This window comes from Lampetra planeri, chromosome 13, assembly GCF_965212315.1.
Source record: "Lampetra planeri chromosome 13, kcLamPlan1.2.h2, whole genome shotgun sequence".
Classification (NCBI taxonomy): domain Eukaryota; kingdom Metazoa; phylum Chordata; class Hyperoartia; order Petromyzontiformes; family Petromyzontidae; genus Lampetra; species Lampetra planeri.
In genome coordinates, this window is record NC_136119.1 from 13428460 (window position 1) to 13449590 (window position 21131).

The window sequence follows — 21131 nt, forward strand, 5'->3', positions numbered from 1 at the left end:
GGACCCTCTCAGGATCAATAAAATCCATGCTTGCACAACAGGCGGCTGCTAGACTTTGGACAAACTCATCAGGATCACCTTGAAGACATATTCCAGAGCGACCATAAATAGCCCAACGCTTCCCACATGACGGTACCGTGCACACGTTTCCCACATGACGGTACCGTGCACACGGTTTTTCTAAAAAGTAAGCTGCGTATTTGATGCCTAGCCAGGATTTTGAACGCACAACTTTCCTAACCCAGAGTCAAGAGCTGTTCATTACAACAACAAAAACCACATGCCCATATAATAATCTGCTTTAAAATACAAGTACTCCCGTACGGTAATTCCTCATTTAAGGTGGTAAACGCATTAAGCGAGGAATTACTGTCCGGTATATACATTACAGGGCACTATAAAGTCAGCCTGCCATCATGCCACGGCGGGAGAACGAAGCGAGATGAGGGCACGCCGCCGTGAAGTGTATCGTTCCGGGAATATACCCAGAATTCCCGTACCGCCCAGAAACCGCGTTGCAACGGTGCGTTCCGCGTGATATCGCACTTCATACAAAGAGTATTGTGGTCATTTTACCAAAAATGGCTTCATTGTTAACAAGGTCAGAATGATCCATTGAAGCGGGTGGGTACACGACGGCAAGGCCCAGACAAACTCAATAGGTCACCACTTCCCATGGGGAGGGTGAACCCAGGCCTAGACCAAGACCAAAGGAAGACCCTTTCATTGTGTGCGATTAACAAATGCTCTACCATAGTATTTAGATGGCATTGGTAAAGGTGATGGCTGAATTAACAACATAAACCCTAAACTATTTATTTTGTATTACCAGTTGAGGCTCACTCAGTGTAAAGAATGGGCCAAGAGACATTGTGCCGGTAAAACGGCACGATAAACATACATGCGCAAATCCTCCACACACTTAGCAGACATGCTGTAAAACCATGACGCTTATAAAGCACAGGTAACCAAACCCAGCCTCTTCAGAACAATTTAACAGATCGTGCAAACATTTATTTTTGTCTAGGCTGCCTTCTGCCTGCCAGACATAGCAGTTACATATTTATACACAGTACCCGAGTGTTTTATTTATGCTTTGAACTTTGAAATGAAAAACAACTTCCATTCAATCTTCAAGTTGCCTTTGTGAACAAAATTCTAGCGCACTGAAAGTGTATACATTTAATCTGCAGGCCTGAAGTCCAATACTTCTTGTTGATTTGGTGTTGATGTCGACCCTTGGTGGCATGGACAGAAATGGGGAGCGGGGGCCATGAGTGAGAGACATTCCACTCTTTTTTTCCACTTCTTTTGTACGGCTGCTGTCGATGCAGAGCAGCAACCACAATTTCACATTCAGGTGGTTAAACCAGCAGACAACGGCATCAGGAGCAGCGGAGTGTATCGATGTGATGTCTCCTTCGTATTTGTGGATCGGGCATTGCGTCGTTATACGTTGTATGGTCTGTTCTGGATGACCACAGGCGCACACTGGAGAATTGTTAATTTTCCATTTGTGTATCAGCTATCCGCATCTGCCATGGTTTGTGCAGTGGATGCGGTTTAGGGTGGACCATGAGCTTCGTGGAAGATCTTTTGCGTTTGGTCTTTCACAAGGTGTTTGCGAGTTCTTTCAAACTCCATTCAGCTCGCCAACACTTCATCGGGGTCGAAATCACACTGTTTAATGTTAAGCGCATGGGTCTTTTGCCACTGGAACATCTGCAAGTCAGAGGGTGGAGGTTGTTGTTTTTCTACCGAAGAAGCCGAGCCGTGCCGCTGACATCGCACGTAAATGGTGACGGATGCCGTGAAGCTTTGTCTTTGCTGTACTGACATCACACAGAATGAATGCATCATTAACATTGCCTCTGGCCCTTACTTGTGCCCAAAATTATTATTCAGATCTCTTACGAGGCCAGTGGAGCACGGTTTGGTTACAGCTCAGCATGGCAGATTGTCCGTGGAAACACACTTGTGCCGTGAGGGCACCATTATGACTTTGGCTCAGATGTGCCTGTGGCTAAACGGTAGAACAGTATCCAAACGCAGGCTTTTGACACTGTTCGTGAATGTTAATAATAATACTAATTAACATTTGTCAGGCGCAATTCATCAGAAGCTCCAATGAACATGGAACGTTGAGCTAACGTTGGGCCAATGATGGTCCAAGGTTGGGCCAATGTTGGTCCAACAATTCCAACCACATGGCCCAACGTTGGCATGTTGACTGGGATTGTCAGTTTGGGTGGGGGGCATGTGTTTACAATTTGATGACCGACTCTCACACACCTGATACACGTGAGCCCTGGTACAGCCACCATCATCCAGTTGTCAAATTACTATTTCAAGTATCCAGTTCTTGTGCTAACCGCAGCATGTGAGAGGGGTGCAAGATATACAGAGGCTCAACTTTCGGTTAAAGGCTGGCTTTTGGAAAAACAAACATGTTGTTTTTGGCAGGAATTACCAGTAAGAGCTCTAGGCTTCACATAGTCGTCATCGTGTTATACAATACTGTATAAGACGACACCTTACAGCTGTTCTTTTCTGATATTCATACTGTACAGCGATTGCCTCAACTTCGTGAGAATCAATAATAAGATTGCCAGCAGAACTAAAATGCAGAACCACCATGACAGTACTCCTGGTCTTCCCGTCTTTATGACTTACACGTGTTTTGTATCCAGTATTTTCATGAGCAGCTGTTTGCATTTTAGTTTTTCTAAATAGGAATTCCTCAACTACTTAAAGTAGATAGGCTACTTAAATTTCCCCTTTGATATTTGTTAAATCATATTCATCTACTACAGTAATGTATAAGGATCACTTAACAATGCCTCTATATTGCAAAGTCTAGATTAATACTATACCGTACATATCCTGCAAACTGGCCAAGCACAATAATAATACTATGAACTGGAATACACAGACACATACATACGGTCATAAGTATAAAGCGGTTTATACAATTCTGTCATTTTATGCATGCGTGCATGTTAACAAGCATATCAAAAAAGTGTATTGTGCCATTCCTATCAAGCATGATACTTAAATGAGGCAGTCATTTCGCTCTTTTCTACATCCTGTTGGGAGAGCATGTTTATTGGTTGGTGGGTCAGGTTGTCATCTGCATTGTAACCGCACATACAGCACTCTCTCTCAAAAAACTGCTTCAAAGTACACGGCCTCTAATATCTGATGTGTCCTGAAGGCTGCATTCAAACTGTCAATTGTACCCAACCTTTAACTACCCACACACAATAGGGGTACACACAAGTTGCTCAATGCTAACAGCAGTATTCAACCGAAACATTTCTCATAAAATGCTTGCTCGCGGAAGAAAAAATATATAATTAAACTTATCGACAAAACATTGTACGGGATTACTGAAGTTATACTTTAAAATAAGATGGTTTCAAAGCACTTATACAAACCTTGACAGAAGCCCTGTGGCTTGGCATAAGTTATCTGTAGCTGGTAAGAGACAGACAACTACAGTATTGCACTATGATGAGATTGTGCCAGCCAATTGCACAGCAAGTTTCATGGAATAACAGGTTCAGTCAGATAAGTGCGCGCCTAAGGAGAGCCATACACGCTGACAGGAATAAAACAAAATTAATGCCCTCTATAACCGCAAGCCAATGCAACGATTTCACAATTGTGGTGGTTGTCACATTCGGAGAACTTCTGTGATCTAACCAACTTTAAACTCATAAAAGAGTCGACAAGACTGGACAGGGCAGTAGTTCAGACGCACCGTAACGCAACACAAATGATTAAGTTGTGCGCTTGATTCATGAAGCCATGCTCTGACATGGCTCTCTTCCGCCGACAACGACAGGTGTATTCCACTTGCGAAAATGGGCAAGCAAATGTACAGTACCGTACAGCTGTCTTCACCGTGTCGATGATACACGCTCCATACAAAATGCACCGTGATAAAAAAAAAAGTTAGATTTCGATTTAAAGCTTTCGTGACTGCAGGCAGGGATTGCGTGGTGGCCGAAACGTCGTGAGAATTTTATTTTATTATGTTTTATTTTTATTCTTTTATTATTTCCCTTCTATGTGACTTTACCGAAAGAACCGAGAATATAAAAGAATGTTAGGATTACATGGTTCATATTCGCAGACGTTGATCAACTTATCTCACGTGGCCATATGCCTCGCCACATGTTTTCTAGATGTGGCACAATGGGTACGGTGCACTGACGATACCACCGCTTAACTAAGCAACTAAACCATTTAGAATTCTAACAACTCGAGGCTCAAATGTGCCTGTGGATAAGGGGTAGAAAAGTGTCCAAAGGAAGGCTTTTTACACTGTTTCTGAATATTAATAAAAACGTATTTACATTTGTCAAGTGCAATTCATCCGGAGATGCCATGAAAATGGAACGGCAGGCCAACGTTGGGCCAACGTCGGTCCAACGATTCCAACCACATGCCAATATTGATCTTAATATGGTATAAAACGTTTAAAAACTGCAACAATACGTACACATTATGTTTTACCTACCTCACTTTACCTTGTTTCTGCCCACAAAGGTGTATAAAGTATTATTGGGTCAACTCCTCTAATTTCCAAAAGATGAATGTTTGTGCTGATGAGGTGCTGAAAATGACCTCCAGGGTGGTCACCCTCACAACTGCAGATCCTTCTTCACATTTCCAGCGTCGTAGTTCGTGAATAAAACCCCAAACATGACTCCCGAACTGAACTCCAAGTTTGAGGCCGTCTCTAAACTTGTGCTTTTAACCTGTTTTTTTGGTAAATTAACCGTAACTGTTTTGAAATGCCATTGCTCTTTATTTTCCCAGCCACAACTCATTTTCTCCAATAACACGAATGTGTTATATAACCAACTTTTCCCCTCCCTTAATCTCTGCCCACGTTATCATTGCCTCCAATCCGCCCAGTTTCTCGTCAATCTTGGCGCGTATTCAAATCACAATACAACCCCCATGGTGAGAACTTTGGAAAGGAGGTAAAAGCCAAAAGAGAATAATCCATCGGAATAACCAAACGGTTATAGTCCAGCATGTGGCAGTACTACAATAGTTTATCCAGACTAAATAGACCAAGACCGAGGGAGTGCACAGTACAGTACTATAAGTGGAAATGTAAAGCATCCCTTTGTCGACTATGCTCATTTAACCGGGTTTTTATCGGGTAACCTTTAGATGCAATTCAAACCCAGATAAATAATATGGTATCCTGCGTCTGCTCATGTACATGTGCCATGCAAGCTGACCAGAACAGCACTTGGAGATTTAGTGATGAAAGACTGAAGGTGGCTTTTTAAGCCAATTTTCACAACTAAATAAACGTGGTTAGAAATATGCCAAACCAGAAAATCAATCAATGCATCTCTATCTAAATGTGAATGTGAGTAAATTACTGTGTGTTTCACACAACTGTAGGATAACAGAGCTGAGAAATATCTCCCAATGGTACAGCTCTCGTTTTCTCAGCTCGCAGCAGAATTTTTCACAAGGCAGAAAAAAAACAAGGCAGCCAGCCACGCAGGACAGCTTGTTGGACATTTTCAGAATGTCTGTGGAGAAAGAATGACCAGAATTGTATCATTTTAGCCAAGTACTATCCAACAGTGAAACATATGTTTGTTATAGAGTGCACACCAGAAATCCATTGTTGTTCCATCAGCGTGCCGCAATGCCTATGGCTCCCCGCCTTCACCACAAGTCCGTGCTGACCGGGGTGGTGAAGCATCCTCAAATTGCCTCTGCAAGCCACAAGGCATGGGACAGCCCTAATGCAGCAGCGGATTGACCGCACATGCACACGAGTCCTCACAAACAATTATACGGGTGTCATCTTTCAAAATACATAAATAAATATGGTAACATTCTTTGCCAGAGTGTGTATTTACAGTGCTGGGGTGTGGCACTTGCTACAACAGTGCGGTATGCAGTCAATTAAGTCCTGATGCTGCTCGCGGAGCGTATTGCGGTGTGCAGAATACGCCCTTCCACCAAAGACATTGACAAACAAGCCGGCTGGGTGCATGCAGTTCGTGCCAAGGCGATGTCTGTCACCCAAGGCACGAGGTTGGTTCGGATTTTTGGACTTGCGACGACCAGCATGGCCACAGCACAATACCCCGCGGCTTGCCACAACAACACAACAGAGGAGGAGGACTCCTCGCTTCATCGCATGAGTCTTCGGAAATCATAAGCGTGATTGTTATGACATGTATACTGCAACCCTCCCAACTACTTATCTGCACACACATCATGCTGTGTTCCAGCACTGTCTCTCATGAGAATGCCAATTGGAAGTAAAGGATGGGTAAGAGAGCTAGGGTGGACGAGTCATCGTATTACTTATGGCAGATGATAAACATGTACACACATTACCTCATTCTACACGTGAAAAAGAGCTACATATCTTAGTGGGCCTTACCTGGTACAATAATAATAGTTCATAGTTTATAAACACACTATCTTGAAAATACTGGACGCACACAGGAGGGAGAGGACTTGCCACACCTCTCCATTGATTTTCCCTCAATAAATCCAACCCTAATTGATTTAATCTGTATAACGAGCAAGCGGCAATTATGATTTTTTTACTTCACCACATCCATGCGTTGCCACAAATGAGACTAAGCTTATAAGAGTCCTTCCTTCCCCATTGCATTAAAAAATGTAGCAGAGTGAGTGAGTGAGTGTTGCATGAAGCCACGTAGGGCACAGACCCCCTTCTTCGCACGCCACCAGCAGGGAAATGAAGTGTTCGCACGATGCCGCAGCCTCACCACAATCCCACAAAACCACACCGGAAAATATTAACAAGGTAAGGGGGTTGGTTTAAAAAATTTTTTATAAATATAATATACAAATTCATGAAGTACTTGGTTTTGAACTGACACGAAACGGGCTTTGGCCACTCGGACTACGAGGAAAGTCGTCCTCTGAAATGATGGATAAAAGCACAGTCAGCCAGGGAAGAGATCAGTCAAAGCTTCTTCAGAAATGTAGAATGTAGAATTCATTAGCTCCATGAGAAAGCCCTTCCCATCAGAGAAAACACTCAATTCTCTTCATCTCACACCTCGTCTCAGCGTCTCACGCGTGGATTGTCCCTCTAATTTAGCTATTTTCCTTCTCGAAATGAGGTAGATGTCAGTCTATTTATTTGTCTTAAAAACATGTATTTTAAGAAGCTTGAGACAATGTGTTTCTGTTCTCTTAAAAAAAAAACTCTATAAACTCAGAGCACACCCCCTACACTAGTTATCAAGGCATGGTGGTGGTACACACATCTGAAGAACGCCAGCGGCTTGGGGGAAAGCGTTGTATGTTGAACTTATTTCAAATCGTACGTAGCCAACCGTGCTGATCGGAAGGTGGATGACCGTAAGGCTGCCACGAAACGGCAGCACCACAAATATGGGGTTATTTCCTCGTGTGTCAACCACTAAACGTTGGCGGCTTTGGGGTAAGATTGAGTTTTGTGTTTAGCAAGGTGTGCTGCTCACACGAGGTTGGTTTTATTCTGGGCACTGCGGTTTCCTTCTCACATTCACAACACTCCTTAAGAGTAAATTGGCAAAATGTTTTAGTGTTACACGCTTCCTAAAACATACATAAAAACTCGACAATACCTTCTTCCTGGTATCATAACCCTGGCATCACGACACGCCGCTCGTTTTTTTAGCTTTTGTTCGGGGCAAATGCATTATCACTAAATGTTACGTCTCGTGCGTTACAACTTCGCCAGTGGTGTCCGCTTTTTTCATCATAAAATGCCAGGCAGCTGGCATTTAAATAGCATGAGTCAGTTAGCGTGAACGTTCAATTATATTTTAGCTCTCCATTAACTGTGCACACATATTAACGTGTTTGTGTTGTAATGCCTTGCTTATATAACTGTTATAATACCACAGGACAGTGATTTACAATCGCCTTTCTGGGATTGTCGTTAACTTTTTACCCGAGAAAGCTCGAGTGTGGCGGACACTAGACTACAGTCAAGGCAACATCATTATTCAATGACTTCGACAATCGGCCATAAATAAACCCGAGAACAGTTGTGGTTTTATTTGGTCATGTCACAGTCTATAATAACCAGCCAGTTTAAACGCAGCGCCATTATTCGTGTTGTTGTCTACTCCACAATTTCCTGCGACTCCGTTATCAGTGAGCCGAGCAGGCGACTTGGTTTCATTGATGAGCGCACATTGGGGGGAGATTCCAATTTGGAGTTTGTGTTGCCTTTTAGACGGTGCAAGGAATTTAAACCCGCAGTACTCTAACAAACGTGCAGTTTGCTGTAATAAAAATAAACGTCGGTGAATCATTAATTCTCTGCAATGTAAATACACTTGACAAACAGGTAAAAAGCACTCTCCGTTATTATCCTCCTCGTTTGAATTGTTACGATACAGCACCCAGTTGGGATGTATTCCATGGGATTTTGAGCTTTGTTATAAATAAACTTTCAGATTATGACATTTTACAGCACTTTTTTTGTTGGACTGCGGGTAATTAATAGTAATAAATTCTTTAACATACAATTTATTTATTTTCCCACCAAAGAATACTGTGATAGTGTTTTGGCTCATCAGCCTATGTCCCCACCTTCTGATATCATTTCCGATCGCATTTGCAGCACTGTGCTACTCAAGCAGGTCGATTCCCGACGTGCTTGCGACAATCGGAATCTAAAGGGAAGAAGAGGCCGTTCTGTTAAGCAGCTGACGCTTGCTGGATGTTCAATGCGATACAAGTGAGCCATCTGCTAACGCCGTTGGGTTGTTCAACCCAGCAACAGCAAAAGTGTGAATAATTATCTTGGGCGGACTGTGGAAAGTTACCAGTCAGGTATGTTGCATTGCACATAGCTGTACAATTAAGGCTCCCGTGGCTATATGCAGCCACTTGGGAGTTCCGTGGAACTTTCGGGCACAGGGCAATCTCATCATTAATTCAGAGAGTCACACACGCAAACACAAAAAGAGACAAATATATTCAAAAAGATCTGCGACGCAGAGGAACATTCAGAATCAGAGACGGTATTTGAAAGTGAAAATGTACTTGACGAAAGATGCGTGTGCAGAACTGTACTGTGTAGGGACTCAAAGGGATACGAAGAGAAACAGAGCGAGTCATAGGGAGTGACACGTGGAGACAAACACAGAGCCATGTCATCCGTCGTCACCCTTCCCCCTCCTCTCTCCTGATAGCAGTCCCCACATTCGTACTTCGTGCACATCCTCTATTTGCCCTACTCTTCCAGAGTACTCGACCACTCACTATCGTGTACCCAGTAATACATTCTGGGTGAACAGATGTCGGGAGATGCAAGAAGCCTGCCCCGTTGTTTCAACTGCCGCCGGGTGATCGAATCTGTGACCTTCGGATTGCAAGTAGCATTTGAGTGTATTAGCGGCGGTGGTACCACCGATGATTCGCGGTATTAAAAAAACTGCACATTTTTCGCAAACAATTATTTGTTTCCCCACGATTCGCACACCCCAGTCAGAAAATCTTGCGCGGCGTTCTCGTCGGAAAATCTCGGGCAGTTTTACGAGGACCGGTGTGTCATGCTGCATCACCACTAACACGTCGAGTTTCTAACCATCACACCATGGCAGCATCTCCATGGTCTGTACATTTATTATTTTTACCTAGCACTGTACCGTGTAACACGTAGCAGGCTTTCCCGACCAATATTATCTATAATACAGGTTTTTTTGGGGGGGTTGGATCGCGTAAATATATAAATGTGTTGTTAAACCCGCCACAGCCAATTAGTAAGGTTTGCCACGTAAACAGAACATGCCGATTCCTTACGAGTACAGCACACCGGTGTGTTGGAGAGCCAAGCCACAACATTTACAAATAGAATACGACGTTTCGCCAGTAATTACAACTAGCTTCATCAGGCGACAGCCGAATTGGCATGTTCTGATTGCGTGACAAACCTTACTCATTGTCTGTGTCGAGTGGTGGCGGGGTTAACGACACATTTATATATACGCGATCTATCCCAAAAACCCTCTATTATGGATGATGATATTGGTCGCGAAAACCTGCTACTACGTGTTAGACGGTAGCTACATTATGGACTGTACCGTGCTTTGCTTAGAGCATGCCACAAATAGCATAACTTCCCCAACCTTGCTGTTTAACAAATATTCGTAAAAAATACCGATTTTAAAAGCCAGCAGTACCACTTCACTATATTTAAGGGTAATTTTTTTTAACACCATTTTTGCTTTGCATTTCGGTAAAGTGCCAAAGGTGTTTAAAAGTGGCCAGGTAACCAACGTAAATGGGTTCGGATTTGACAAGTACTGTATGGAAGGGAATATAAAGCCATTGAAAAGGCTTCGTTGCAGGACATGTTGCAACTTTTAAAAAGCAGTCGAACAGGTTCTCTGTAACAGTATACGCGTGGATCATACGGAGATCGGGCAGGGAAAGGTTTTAGGAGCGTTTCCCATTCGGATAACAAAAGAGTTAATTTAAGATCTTTAAAAAAAAAACGGCTATGATTTTAAAAATCAATCCGATAAGATTAGAAAGACTACGATTCAGATTAGAGTTTTGACAAACGTATATATTTTTTATTACACGGTTCATCAATCGACAGGTTGGCACGTGGTTGTGTGGGTACTCCCACCTGTGCCTGGCCAGCGTGGGAGAGTAGGCCAAACACCCTCGAAAGGGTCTCTCGAGAGCTCCCTCTAGTGCAGGACCTTCTGCCAGCAGTGGCGTGAGCAAGCACCTGCAGGGGCTGCACTTTTACCGTCGATATTTTCAAGCTGAGATAATCTTTTGTTGAGTTACATCGAATTTAGAAGTGTGCAAATCAAATTAACTACGGTATGTAATTGAGTAACAATCGTCAACAGGTACTGTACTTCCACTGCAACTCACAGATGAAGCCAAGCAGAATAGACATTCATTGTGGAGTCAAGGGTGAAAACTCAAAGCTGTTTGGTCAATCTGCAGACTGCAGTCAACATCAAATGACTGCGCCCTGCACTGAACTCTGAACCCGCACGTTGTTTTTTTTAGGGTTGGTCACACTCAGGAGTGGCTGCACCGATGTTGTCCTCTGCACCTTGGCCACCACCTTCTTCTGTGAGCTTTCAAAAGCGTCTCTTGCCAGTCGTGGCCATGCAGGAAGCCTCTCTCTCTGCCTGAAAACACGTTTTCAATGCTCACACCGCGTCAGCTTCTCTGCGAGAGCACCTTGATGAAGAAATGCAGCCAGGATTATCAGCGGCAATGTCCGCAGGGACCCGCGAGTATAAATAGTAAACATCAAATTGTAGCCGCTTCAACGAATAGATTCACACCTGTTGCTAGACTGCCGACAAACACATTTGACTGTATGCTAAAAATGCTCCCATTCTTTTGGTGGGTAATGCTTGTTGTAATTGCTTAAGAGGTAAATTCCCTCTTGGGTGTCATTAAAACAACAGGTTGGCTGATAATTAAAAGCGCTAGCATTGTACAGAGGTGCAGACTGTTTGTATCGGTACTTTCCTTGTTAATGATTGTCCGTTTTTGTCAACAAACAACATCTATAATTCACTGAAAATATGTTACAGGTAATACAAAACCTGGGACAATCTTTCAAAATATTGGCGTGCTGTAGTTAATAAAAGTGTTCCAAATGCAAACTTCAGTAGTTATTTCAACCGAGTTATAAGAAAAGCCAATTTGCTGTTAGAGAATACTGTATGCTTAATTATAATGAGTACATGAATGTAACTCCTAAATATTATAATTTTTTGTAAGTCTGTTCACGGCAGAAAGTCTGTGGGTCAGCGTCTCACAGAGTCACGTTAAATGCAAAGAAATAGTATGTTACCATTAAACAAACCCAGGTCCATTTAAGAACACTGTACAATACTCTGTGGACCAAATCCCATTCACGAGTCAATAAACTTCGTACCACTCAAATGGCACGAACGCAGGCACACATCTTCATTTGCTCTCGTACGAACTATGACGCAGATTGAACACGGAGTGTCAAGCCAAGCCACCCGGTGAGCACGGCCCCCCAGACCGAGGTGCAGAGACCCACCCACCGTGGAGCTGGAGAGACGACAAAGCGATGGCGAGCGGGCGCCAGGGCGACCGCCGTGCTACATCGCACCACCGCGCCACATGGCCACGGGTCCACCCTTCACCCAGCAGCGGAGAAGAGTTCATGGCCGATGACAGAGCGATGATGATGATGGCTGCACAGTTGCACCCGCGGATTCGCTCGCGATCACGGCACCCTCCCCCAACCCACCCCACATCATTGCACGAGGCCCATCGCGAACACAACGGTGAAGAGGAGTCGTGACGCAGCGGGCGGGCGGGGGGGCAAGGTGAGTCACGCCGCCCGCCGGGTCACCTGACTGGCACGAGACGGGGGGGGGGCACGGCGCCCACGGGATGGGGGGGGGCACCGACTGTGAGAGGCGGCGGATCACGCGCGTCGGACAAGGAGATTCCAGGGAGTTGAGCCAAGAGGTCACGACGGCGTTTGATCCGTGAATAAGAATGGGGGGGGGGGGGGGGGGTTCAAGAGGATTAAAACATTATTTGAGGCATTTGTTCAAAATACAGGGGGACACTTTAAGGAGATGGTTTTGTAACATTAGCAACACGGTAGTGCATCTACATAAACGTTTACTGGAATTATTAAAAGCGGGACTGTCCGTGCTTCAACGTGTTGAACGCACGTCCGGAAGCGTGGTTCTTATTTGCGGATAAACAACCATCCATCGTCGCTCCATCTCCACCTCACACGGGCTGGATGACTACAAAGACCCCACACACGTGCGCGGGGTTGCCGTGAACTCCGCCCGTCGTCTCTGTTGCGACTCCTCGCAACGCGTCAAACGCGAAACAGACGCAGAGACGTCTCTTGTTTTGAACAGACGAGTCCTCTCCTCTCTTCAAATATTAACCCTTCGCAAATTTCAGGTGAACTTCAAAGAGGAATGTTGTTTTGCTGGGTCTTGCGTTGTGGAGCAGCGCCTCGCTAGGACACAATTTTACGGTGTTAAGTCACGACGTGTTTACATTTTTCCTCTGGTCATTGCTCCTGAGAACTGGTGAATGTCACTCTTGTGAAACGAATGTCATCCACTCATCTGCATGCATGCAACACGACTTGTCCCGATGAGGTGTTTTTCTCTCTCTCTCCTGGACATTGTGAGTATGGAACTGAATTTGGGCTCACGATCTCCTGGAAATCAGCGAGATACTGACATGTCCGTTACTCTGCCTTCGCGACATTACTGTAACATCTTACATTGGCAGTCGGAGGGAAACGGAGGAAGGGGAAGTTGCATGGACGTGAAGAGCGATTGTGCCGAAAATCTGAAAGTTGCGCCAAGATAAGAAATTTCGAATTTTCCAAAAATAAATAATAACGCTAAGACCGCTATGGAAAACCGGACGTCGCTTTCCCCCCCCCCTCGCCAAAAGCGGTGGCCCGTGGCATCGGATGGCGTCACTTTGTACACGGGACACACCTGAGCGCCGGTTCGGACATCGCTCCCCACTGACGCTAGCCGTCGGTGAAGTTAATTTATGCATCGGTGACGTCAACGTTCCCTGGACATGTTTGCATATTCTATCGTCGTGTGAATCTCCCCTGGAAAACAACGGGGCCGGCTCACAACAACTTCCCATCATTTCCAGGATCCTCACAGCCCGCACCGTCCGTCCATTTTTACCGTCAGAGTACAATAGAAGACCAACGGGGGTTTTGGTTGCGTATTCGAGCCGGTGTACAAGGCTGATCACCGAAATAATCACACCCGCTCGTACACGGGGCTTCCATGGCCTCAGAGGAAGGTAGACATTTAAAATGTCGGCTGTCGTACCAAACAACAACGAGCAGCAACAACACAAATACGCATGAGAGCTCTATAACAGCACCACCGTGAAAGGCAACGTAGTTGTTACGGTCTGTGTCTGCATGAGGGCGCACATTTTTCACAAAAAGCCCTTGTGCAGAAAGCTAAGAAAATGGAGCTAAGGTAATGTAAACCGGTAGAGGCTCAGCTCAAAACTCCAACAATTGGTGCAGACAAACATTTCACGTTTCACTCGACATGACCAGGAGCGATGTCTGAGAAGAATGCCTTGGATGCTGGAGTCGAGACAAGTTCAACTAAAAAATCAATCCAGTTCATAGGGGATCTTTCGCCAACAGTCCCTGTTGTGTAAATATTACACCATTGGACTTGGCCTACACATACAGTACAGTCGTTGGTCTCAAAAGTTAGTACGTGTATCTCAATGCTTAAACGTGCTTGTGCCAGTGCTCAATAAATATTATTTCATTATTCCACTTTTTTTTTTTACCAAGGAAAGCCTCACAGAGTCTCTTGACTCTTTCGCAGGAAGGTTCTGCAAAGTTGTTGGAGTCGGGCCGATGTTGCTAAGTTTTATGCCAACTGGGTAATTTTTCAAAAGTGGCAAGTTTGGACCCTGACGCCGGTGCACAATGGCTTACTCTTGCGAATCACGTGACGGGATCTTCAACGTCCGTTGTCAAGCAGTCGGCGAATATTTTTACATTTAATGTGCACCACGGTATTGATCGGGGCGGCCGCTGGATTCTAACCACGAACCTCTGCAACGAGCGACCAACGCGTCACCGCTGGGCCAAGTCACTATCATGGCTCATCTTGAGGATGGGGCTGAATTAACACACGCTGCTGTATACATAGTAAACATTGGCCACAAAAGTAAACTTTAAGGATGAAACACTGAAATGGTAATAGGATAATGAAGTGTTTTTGTGAGCAAAGTACATGAAGAAAATTAAATTAATCCTAACTCTAAGCATGAAGGTCTGCCTCGCTCAAACTGCCAAATTAAGGTGAGCTACCTACAATTTACCCCACCACATAAAAAAAATACATGGACTTATGACAGTTTAATGAAGCTTAGACTTTACATAAACGGGATATATTAACGGTAATAACCAAGTCACCTTTAACAAACTCTTATAGATGCCAGCTCGGGCCAGTCTGCCACCATTGCGTCGCTCTGTAATTGAACCCACCTCGTCACACGCAGGATGGTCAAGGATTTGGTGACACAAAGGAGGCACATTTAATCCCCTACGGCAAATGATCAACATTCTCTCTTCCTCTGGCGAAATCCTCAGAAAGTTGACTTCACAACACCCCGTTTATTTTCTCAACAAACTGAAAATGCTTTAAGCTATTTGCATATTCAAATGAGGTGGTTGCGTTTTGGGTTTTTCCGGTCCTTTCGAACATTGTCTGGCAACATCGTGAGAACCGTGGGCTACATACAGGACTATCCGTCAAAATAACACTAACAGCAGTAATCGGTGAGGTGTGCTGTATACTGTACTATCTGTGCTCACCACAACAACATTCCCAAAAATGTTTGTACCAATCAACCTTCTTGTGCCACCCAAATCTCATAGTATCAGACGTTTCAGATCGGTGTTGCACTTGTAGGAAATGTAAATCCGAACTACAATTCCCCTCAAGGCAAAGCACGAAGAGGGAGTGTCCTTGATATCCTCACAATGTCCAATTTAGTTATTTTTGAAAGAAATAGATTAAGACCATATCATTTAAAGGGCTACAATTTAAGAGGTGATCAGGAAAACAATTCAAGAAGTAACGATGGGGGTTTTTTGACGAAATATGTGCTCGTTCAAAACCGTTCGTGAGCACATTTTCTTACAATGTCCCAGTTTTTCCAGCGCCCCAGTGTAAATATTCCTCTCGTGACGAGATCAGCCTTCCTGGGGCCCCTCTCGTCTACCTGCCTTGACATGCTCACTGCCCAAAATGTGAGCGTATGTTATATTTATGATATAAGGCAGTGTTATTAATGAACGTCGTGTTTGTTTTGCAGTATTAACTCTAGTAACAAATCTAAATTGCATCCAACAGCGTGGCTTTCGTCTGTGTTCATCCCAGTAGGTGGACATGCAAACATTATTTATCCTCTAGCTTCCAGATGCAGGGCAAGTTTGAACTAAAACAAACTTAAATAATGGCTTCAAACAATGAAAGAACAATGAACACCGCACGTACCATTCTCAAAAAGAAACATGAGTACGTTTAGTTTGAAATAAGCCTCAACATGTCCTGGTCATATGCATGTTGCACGTGCTGTTTTGCACAGGGTCTTTGACATGCGGTTTGTGTTTAGACGCCATATAGATCCAGACTGTATTGTTTTCAAGCCATCATACCAAAGGACCAATTAAATGACCTGCAGATGTGCAGGATGATATCATCGGCATCATGATATAGCGATTATTTACCCGGCATGTACCTCTTCGGCCCAAGGTTGCACACAACCGGGCGATGTGGCCAGCATGACGCACTCACGTCCGTGTCCCCAGCGATGATGTTGACACGTTAAGGCCATATTTAGACTCGTTGCCGCTGGTATACAGAAGTAGAACACACTTTCTGTGACTACAGTAACATTAGCTACGTACGGATCGAAATATAATATACAGAAGAGGTAGTCTACTGTTTCACCACATACAAAATAAAATATTTACATTTTACGATGGTATTCCAGCCTATGGGCCTTTGATACAAATACTTTCCAGCAGAATTTTTTTTTGCTGGCAAAGTCTGGGCTGGCTGCGACTTCACGAGTCTCATCAGCAGTGTTACGGCCTGTTGAACAAACGCTGTTGGGTGGTTTCCTGGTGTTCGATCGAGGCAAGCATCCCTCATGAACACCGCAAGCCCATTCAGGGCAGCAACACCAACGTGCTAAAGAATAGACACACGTGCTGCTGTCCATGTTTAAACGGCACTACTATATCAACATTAGACAACATAAAAGGTATATTTTATTGAAGTCAGTCCTTCCCAAAGACTTTATTACTTCAGGCAGCAAGAATAGTCGCTGCCGACTAGAACTCAAATATCCCTTTTGATTTTCAACAATAAGCCTCGTCTATATTTCCATAAAAGTGTACATTCATACGACACATTTAAATGGCCCATTGTCATCTTACAATTTTCAACAATCACCACTTTGCACAAGGAATACAATACAAAACCAAGACACATAGACGCTCGTTTCATAAAAAAAAGTTAATTCCATACAGAATAAAACTGAAACGTCATCAAGTTGCTTAAAACAGTACTGTAGGGTAATTCACAAAGGGTTTGGTTTGTGTCCATTTGGGTATATTTCTCGCATTTAAAATACTAAACACACAGTGTACCCGGCTATGAATCTCGTCCATATGGGTGACATTGTGACGCTTTGGTCGCTTTACAGACACGTGTGCAAAACAGCAACGAACAACTTCAGATCTTATCAGGTGTTACGTAAGATGGAACTCTGTAAATGGAGAAATGTATTTGGAACTGTTGGTAGGATTACAGCAACATTATTATTGATGGGATAAAATACTGCGGTTAACAGGTGCGATAAATACAATTCATATTCGTTGTGAATTTTCAACAAATTACATTTTATAAGTGTAGCTATATTTTAGAAACATTGACATGGTCCCACTGGACTGGTAATACATTGTATAACTTGTCAAGTTCCAATAAATACACTTTTAAACTAATACACGTATCTTGACACACTTGTTTTTTTCTAACTCAACAGGTAGCATGTGTGCAATGCTGCCCAAGCAGAACCAACACAATTAACGCACACACACACCTCCCTGCGAACACTCACCTGGCTTAGGAGTCAAGCTTCATCAACCGCCGAAAACATAAAAACAAAAACTCGCGTTTCAGTCTGTCCTAACTATGAGATGGTCACAACTTCCAGAGGTCAATAATCAAAACATTCATCAACCAAGCTCAGAACGTGGACCGTCGTCTGTTACCTGCAGCAGTGTGTCGGAGTGACTTTTGTTGTGCTGGCAGTAGGGTGCCTCTTCGCCACAGCTGCCGTGACATGCACAGACAAAGATCAGCCCAAACCGGTTTGGCCACACCTCTGCCTCCACTCCATTTGCTCGGGGAGTGCCGCTCACCCCCCCGCCCCTCGCTACCTGGGGCAGGGCGGGGGGGGTGATGGCCCACCCCCAGCCTGATGGGACCAGGTACCCAACGTGCACCCAATCACCGTGGCAGCCACACAAAAGCCACGTTTATGACCCGACAGCCATTGCATTACAAAGGGCGGTGCCAAAGTCACCGATGCATTATTCACTCGTGTGCGCCTCCGCTGCTGCCTGGGCTGTTTTTGTTGGAGGGGCCACTGGCTCAGATTATGCTGCTTGACGAACCCAACAGGTGCCAGAATGTGCGCAGGTCATTCCAGAAGTACTGTAAAAGCCTCCGGGCTCCATAGGGCTTACGCAGCTCATATAGTTGGTTGTTTTGCAATGCAAATGAGGAAGTACCTCCAGAAGATGTATCTTTGAAAGGTCGAGAATTTGAGTTGAAGTGGCTTTATTTGAACATGAGCTCAATGATATCGATATCATTTTAAACGCGGGGCTTTCACGTGCTGTTTAAGCAAAGGCCATCGAGCTCTTAGTCATCATTGGTTTGGTTGAAAAGACTAAATAAATATTGTTCACCATCACCTAACAAATTATTTCATCATCACTCTGTGCTTTGATGTAAAAACAAGACACGTTGTAGGGTCTAGATGCTATCTTGCAAATGCTAAAATGTTATTGTAAGAATTAAGTATTTTGCCATTCAAGGTTGTTTGGGGTTATTATAAGAGTTTACAATAACAGGCAAGAGCTTATAACTTCATAAATCGGTGTCCCGGAATATCCACTGAACCTCAAACAGGTTGTAGACTGAGCAGACTGCTGCTCAAACGCACCCGGCATGATGACTCAACTTATTTCGTGAACCTGGCCACAAAATGTGCATAATCTGCTTTCCCTTGCCGACCACACCAATCAAGGAAAAATGTCAATATTATAGCTTCATTAGCTTTCACTTTTAAGTCACAATTGTTGTGCCCTGCCCTCGTGAATTACATTGATACGTCTGCCTGTGTGTTTTTATTGCTGTAATTTAGCAACAATATGAGATAGCGTGGTGCGACGGTTAGCAACATGCCCTATGGACCCAATATCCTGAGTACAGCGATATCTCAACCAAGTCCTCGGGCCACGTTTTTGCCAACCTGTGTAGTACGTATGTTGAACTTCTTTCGCACCGTGTGTAGCCGAGCGTGCTAGTATGGTCAAACAACCCCAATGACAGACAATGCACGGGGAGATCTTCATCCAGCAGTGGATCGACAGAGTGCTGTAAATGAAGTTGAGATAACGTAAACAAATGCTGTTTGTGAGCACCTATGAAAGTCGGCACGACACATGAGGGAATGGGTGGTCACCACCATGCCCGGCCGCCTTTGTCTGCCTTGTGCCGATGTTTTACGCACCACACCAGGTACCCATTTAACACCGAGTCAACCAAAGGGAGACCCAGGATCGGTTAGAATATTCGCTACTGATATCGAACTCGGCTCGCCGGGTTCTTAGCCGCTACACTACTGCTCTCCACAACACACCACTCGAGACACGCATTATCACATGCACTTCTCCACGATTTCAGTATCTTGAGATACTCTTATTCCCGACATAAGTCCTGAATTTGTGTACCTCAGAGGACGAAACTCAAGTTGCAAATTATGATGTAATGGATTACATACATTCGTTAATTTGTAAACATTAATAGTGTACCAGACCATCATTACGTACCTAAAGTTAAAAGAAAGGGAAAAAAACGTGTGTATTGTGAGATCATTCAAAGTTATTTTGAGTCGCTGCACGGAGCAGCAGTGATGCGTTCCACAGTTAACTTCGAGGTGAACAAAAACATTTCACAGTTAACTTTGAGGTGAACAAAAACGAGATGGGTTCAGGCGTGGGCGCGGAGTCTCTGGGGCGTGCGTTGGGGAGGGACCCCGCAAACTCGCGCGAGGTTGGGTGAGCATATTAATACAAAGTGCTGCCCCTGCCTGCTAAATAAAGCTCACACGCAAGCTGCCTCACGCTGCGTGGCTGGCCGGCTGTAGGCGAGACGCCTACAATTGTGCGATTGGAAACTGTGTTGCAAGAGGGGAAGGGCACTTCATTTTGGTTTTCGAGATAAACCAAGTTCAGTGAAAATCTTGATTTGAAGCTTTCGCGACTGCAGGAATCCATACTCTTTGGTTCTTTCGGTAAAGTCACGTAGGTAGAGGAATAAAACCAAATAAAAATAATATCTCACGACGTTTCGATCGCAACACAAGCGGTCGTCCTCGGGCAGAAACAATAATGGAGCAGTGGAGCTGCCGAAAGTTCAGTGAAGTTCACTCAACAAATCACCTGAACCAGTCACCGTATAGCAGTACAATTTAGCTGTATAGTTCTAAATGTACTTTTCCTACATTTCAAGGCACCGTGCATATATATTGGCGGGGGCTGCATCTGAGTGAGGACTCGAAGGATCGCTACATAAAACTAACGGTGACCGGCCATGGAAGTCTTAAACCAGGGATCTGACTCAGCTTGCCAGATTCAGAGCAGTGCGCATAACACGAACCATTGTGTGGCCACCCTTGTATATATACATATTTAAATAAATATGAGTCTTCCATTCTTTAACTGCTTCTGTATACGTGATGTTTGCCTCTCCATACAATATTTACACTACTGCCATTCGTCTCGTGTGATTGTTGACTCGTGTCTGGTCTCTGTGTGGTCCTCGTTCATTATTCACACACCGTGCGTACAGTACAATCCTGCTGCTATTATTACGCGGTATATGATCATCTAGCAGGAGATTGTGTTCACGCTCCTACACCCCTGTGAGTGTGCAGGTGTCTAGTGGACAGGGCGCGTTGTTTGTTTGTAGCGAGACTGTATGGCTTCCGGTGGGTGTAGAAGTTGGACTCGGCAGATTTACCCACTTACCACCACGCCTTAAAACCGTGACCACCCCACACAAAGTCCGGCTTCCACTGCTGATTATAAACATGAGCAAATATTATGATAAAACAATGTCAACAGGGACATGTCTTTGTTCATTGTGCTGATCACTAAAAGCATGTTGACCCAGACTAAACCTCATAAATTAGACATGGCACATACAGTACAAATATCACTTGCAAATTCACAGAAGACGCTTTCT

General features: G+C 44.3%; 1 protein-coding gene across 4 annotated transcripts in view; it reads right to left on the reverse strand.

The window, feature by feature from the left end:
- LOC144722093 (phospholipid-transporting ATPase IC-like) overlaps positions 1-18000 on the reverse strand; it is a 51785-nt gene extending 33785 nt beyond the window's left edge. Inside the window, exons 1-2 of one of the 4 annotated variants that reach the window (XM_078600230.1) lie at positions 17867-17926; positions 5650-5753 (exon numbers count right to left, since the gene is read on the reverse strand). In XM_078600230.1, coding sequence (XP_078456356.1) covers positions 5650-5660 — 11 coding nt within the window. In that variant the 5' untranslated portion in view covers positions 5661-5753; positions 17867-17926. Of the gene's footprint in view, positions 1-5649; positions 5754-17712 lie in introns of all 4 variants that reach the window. The other 3 variants (XM_078600229.1, XM_078600232.1, XM_078600231.1) reach the window with 3 other exon arrangements.
- Between the last annotated feature and the right edge of the window lie 3131 nt (positions 18001-21131).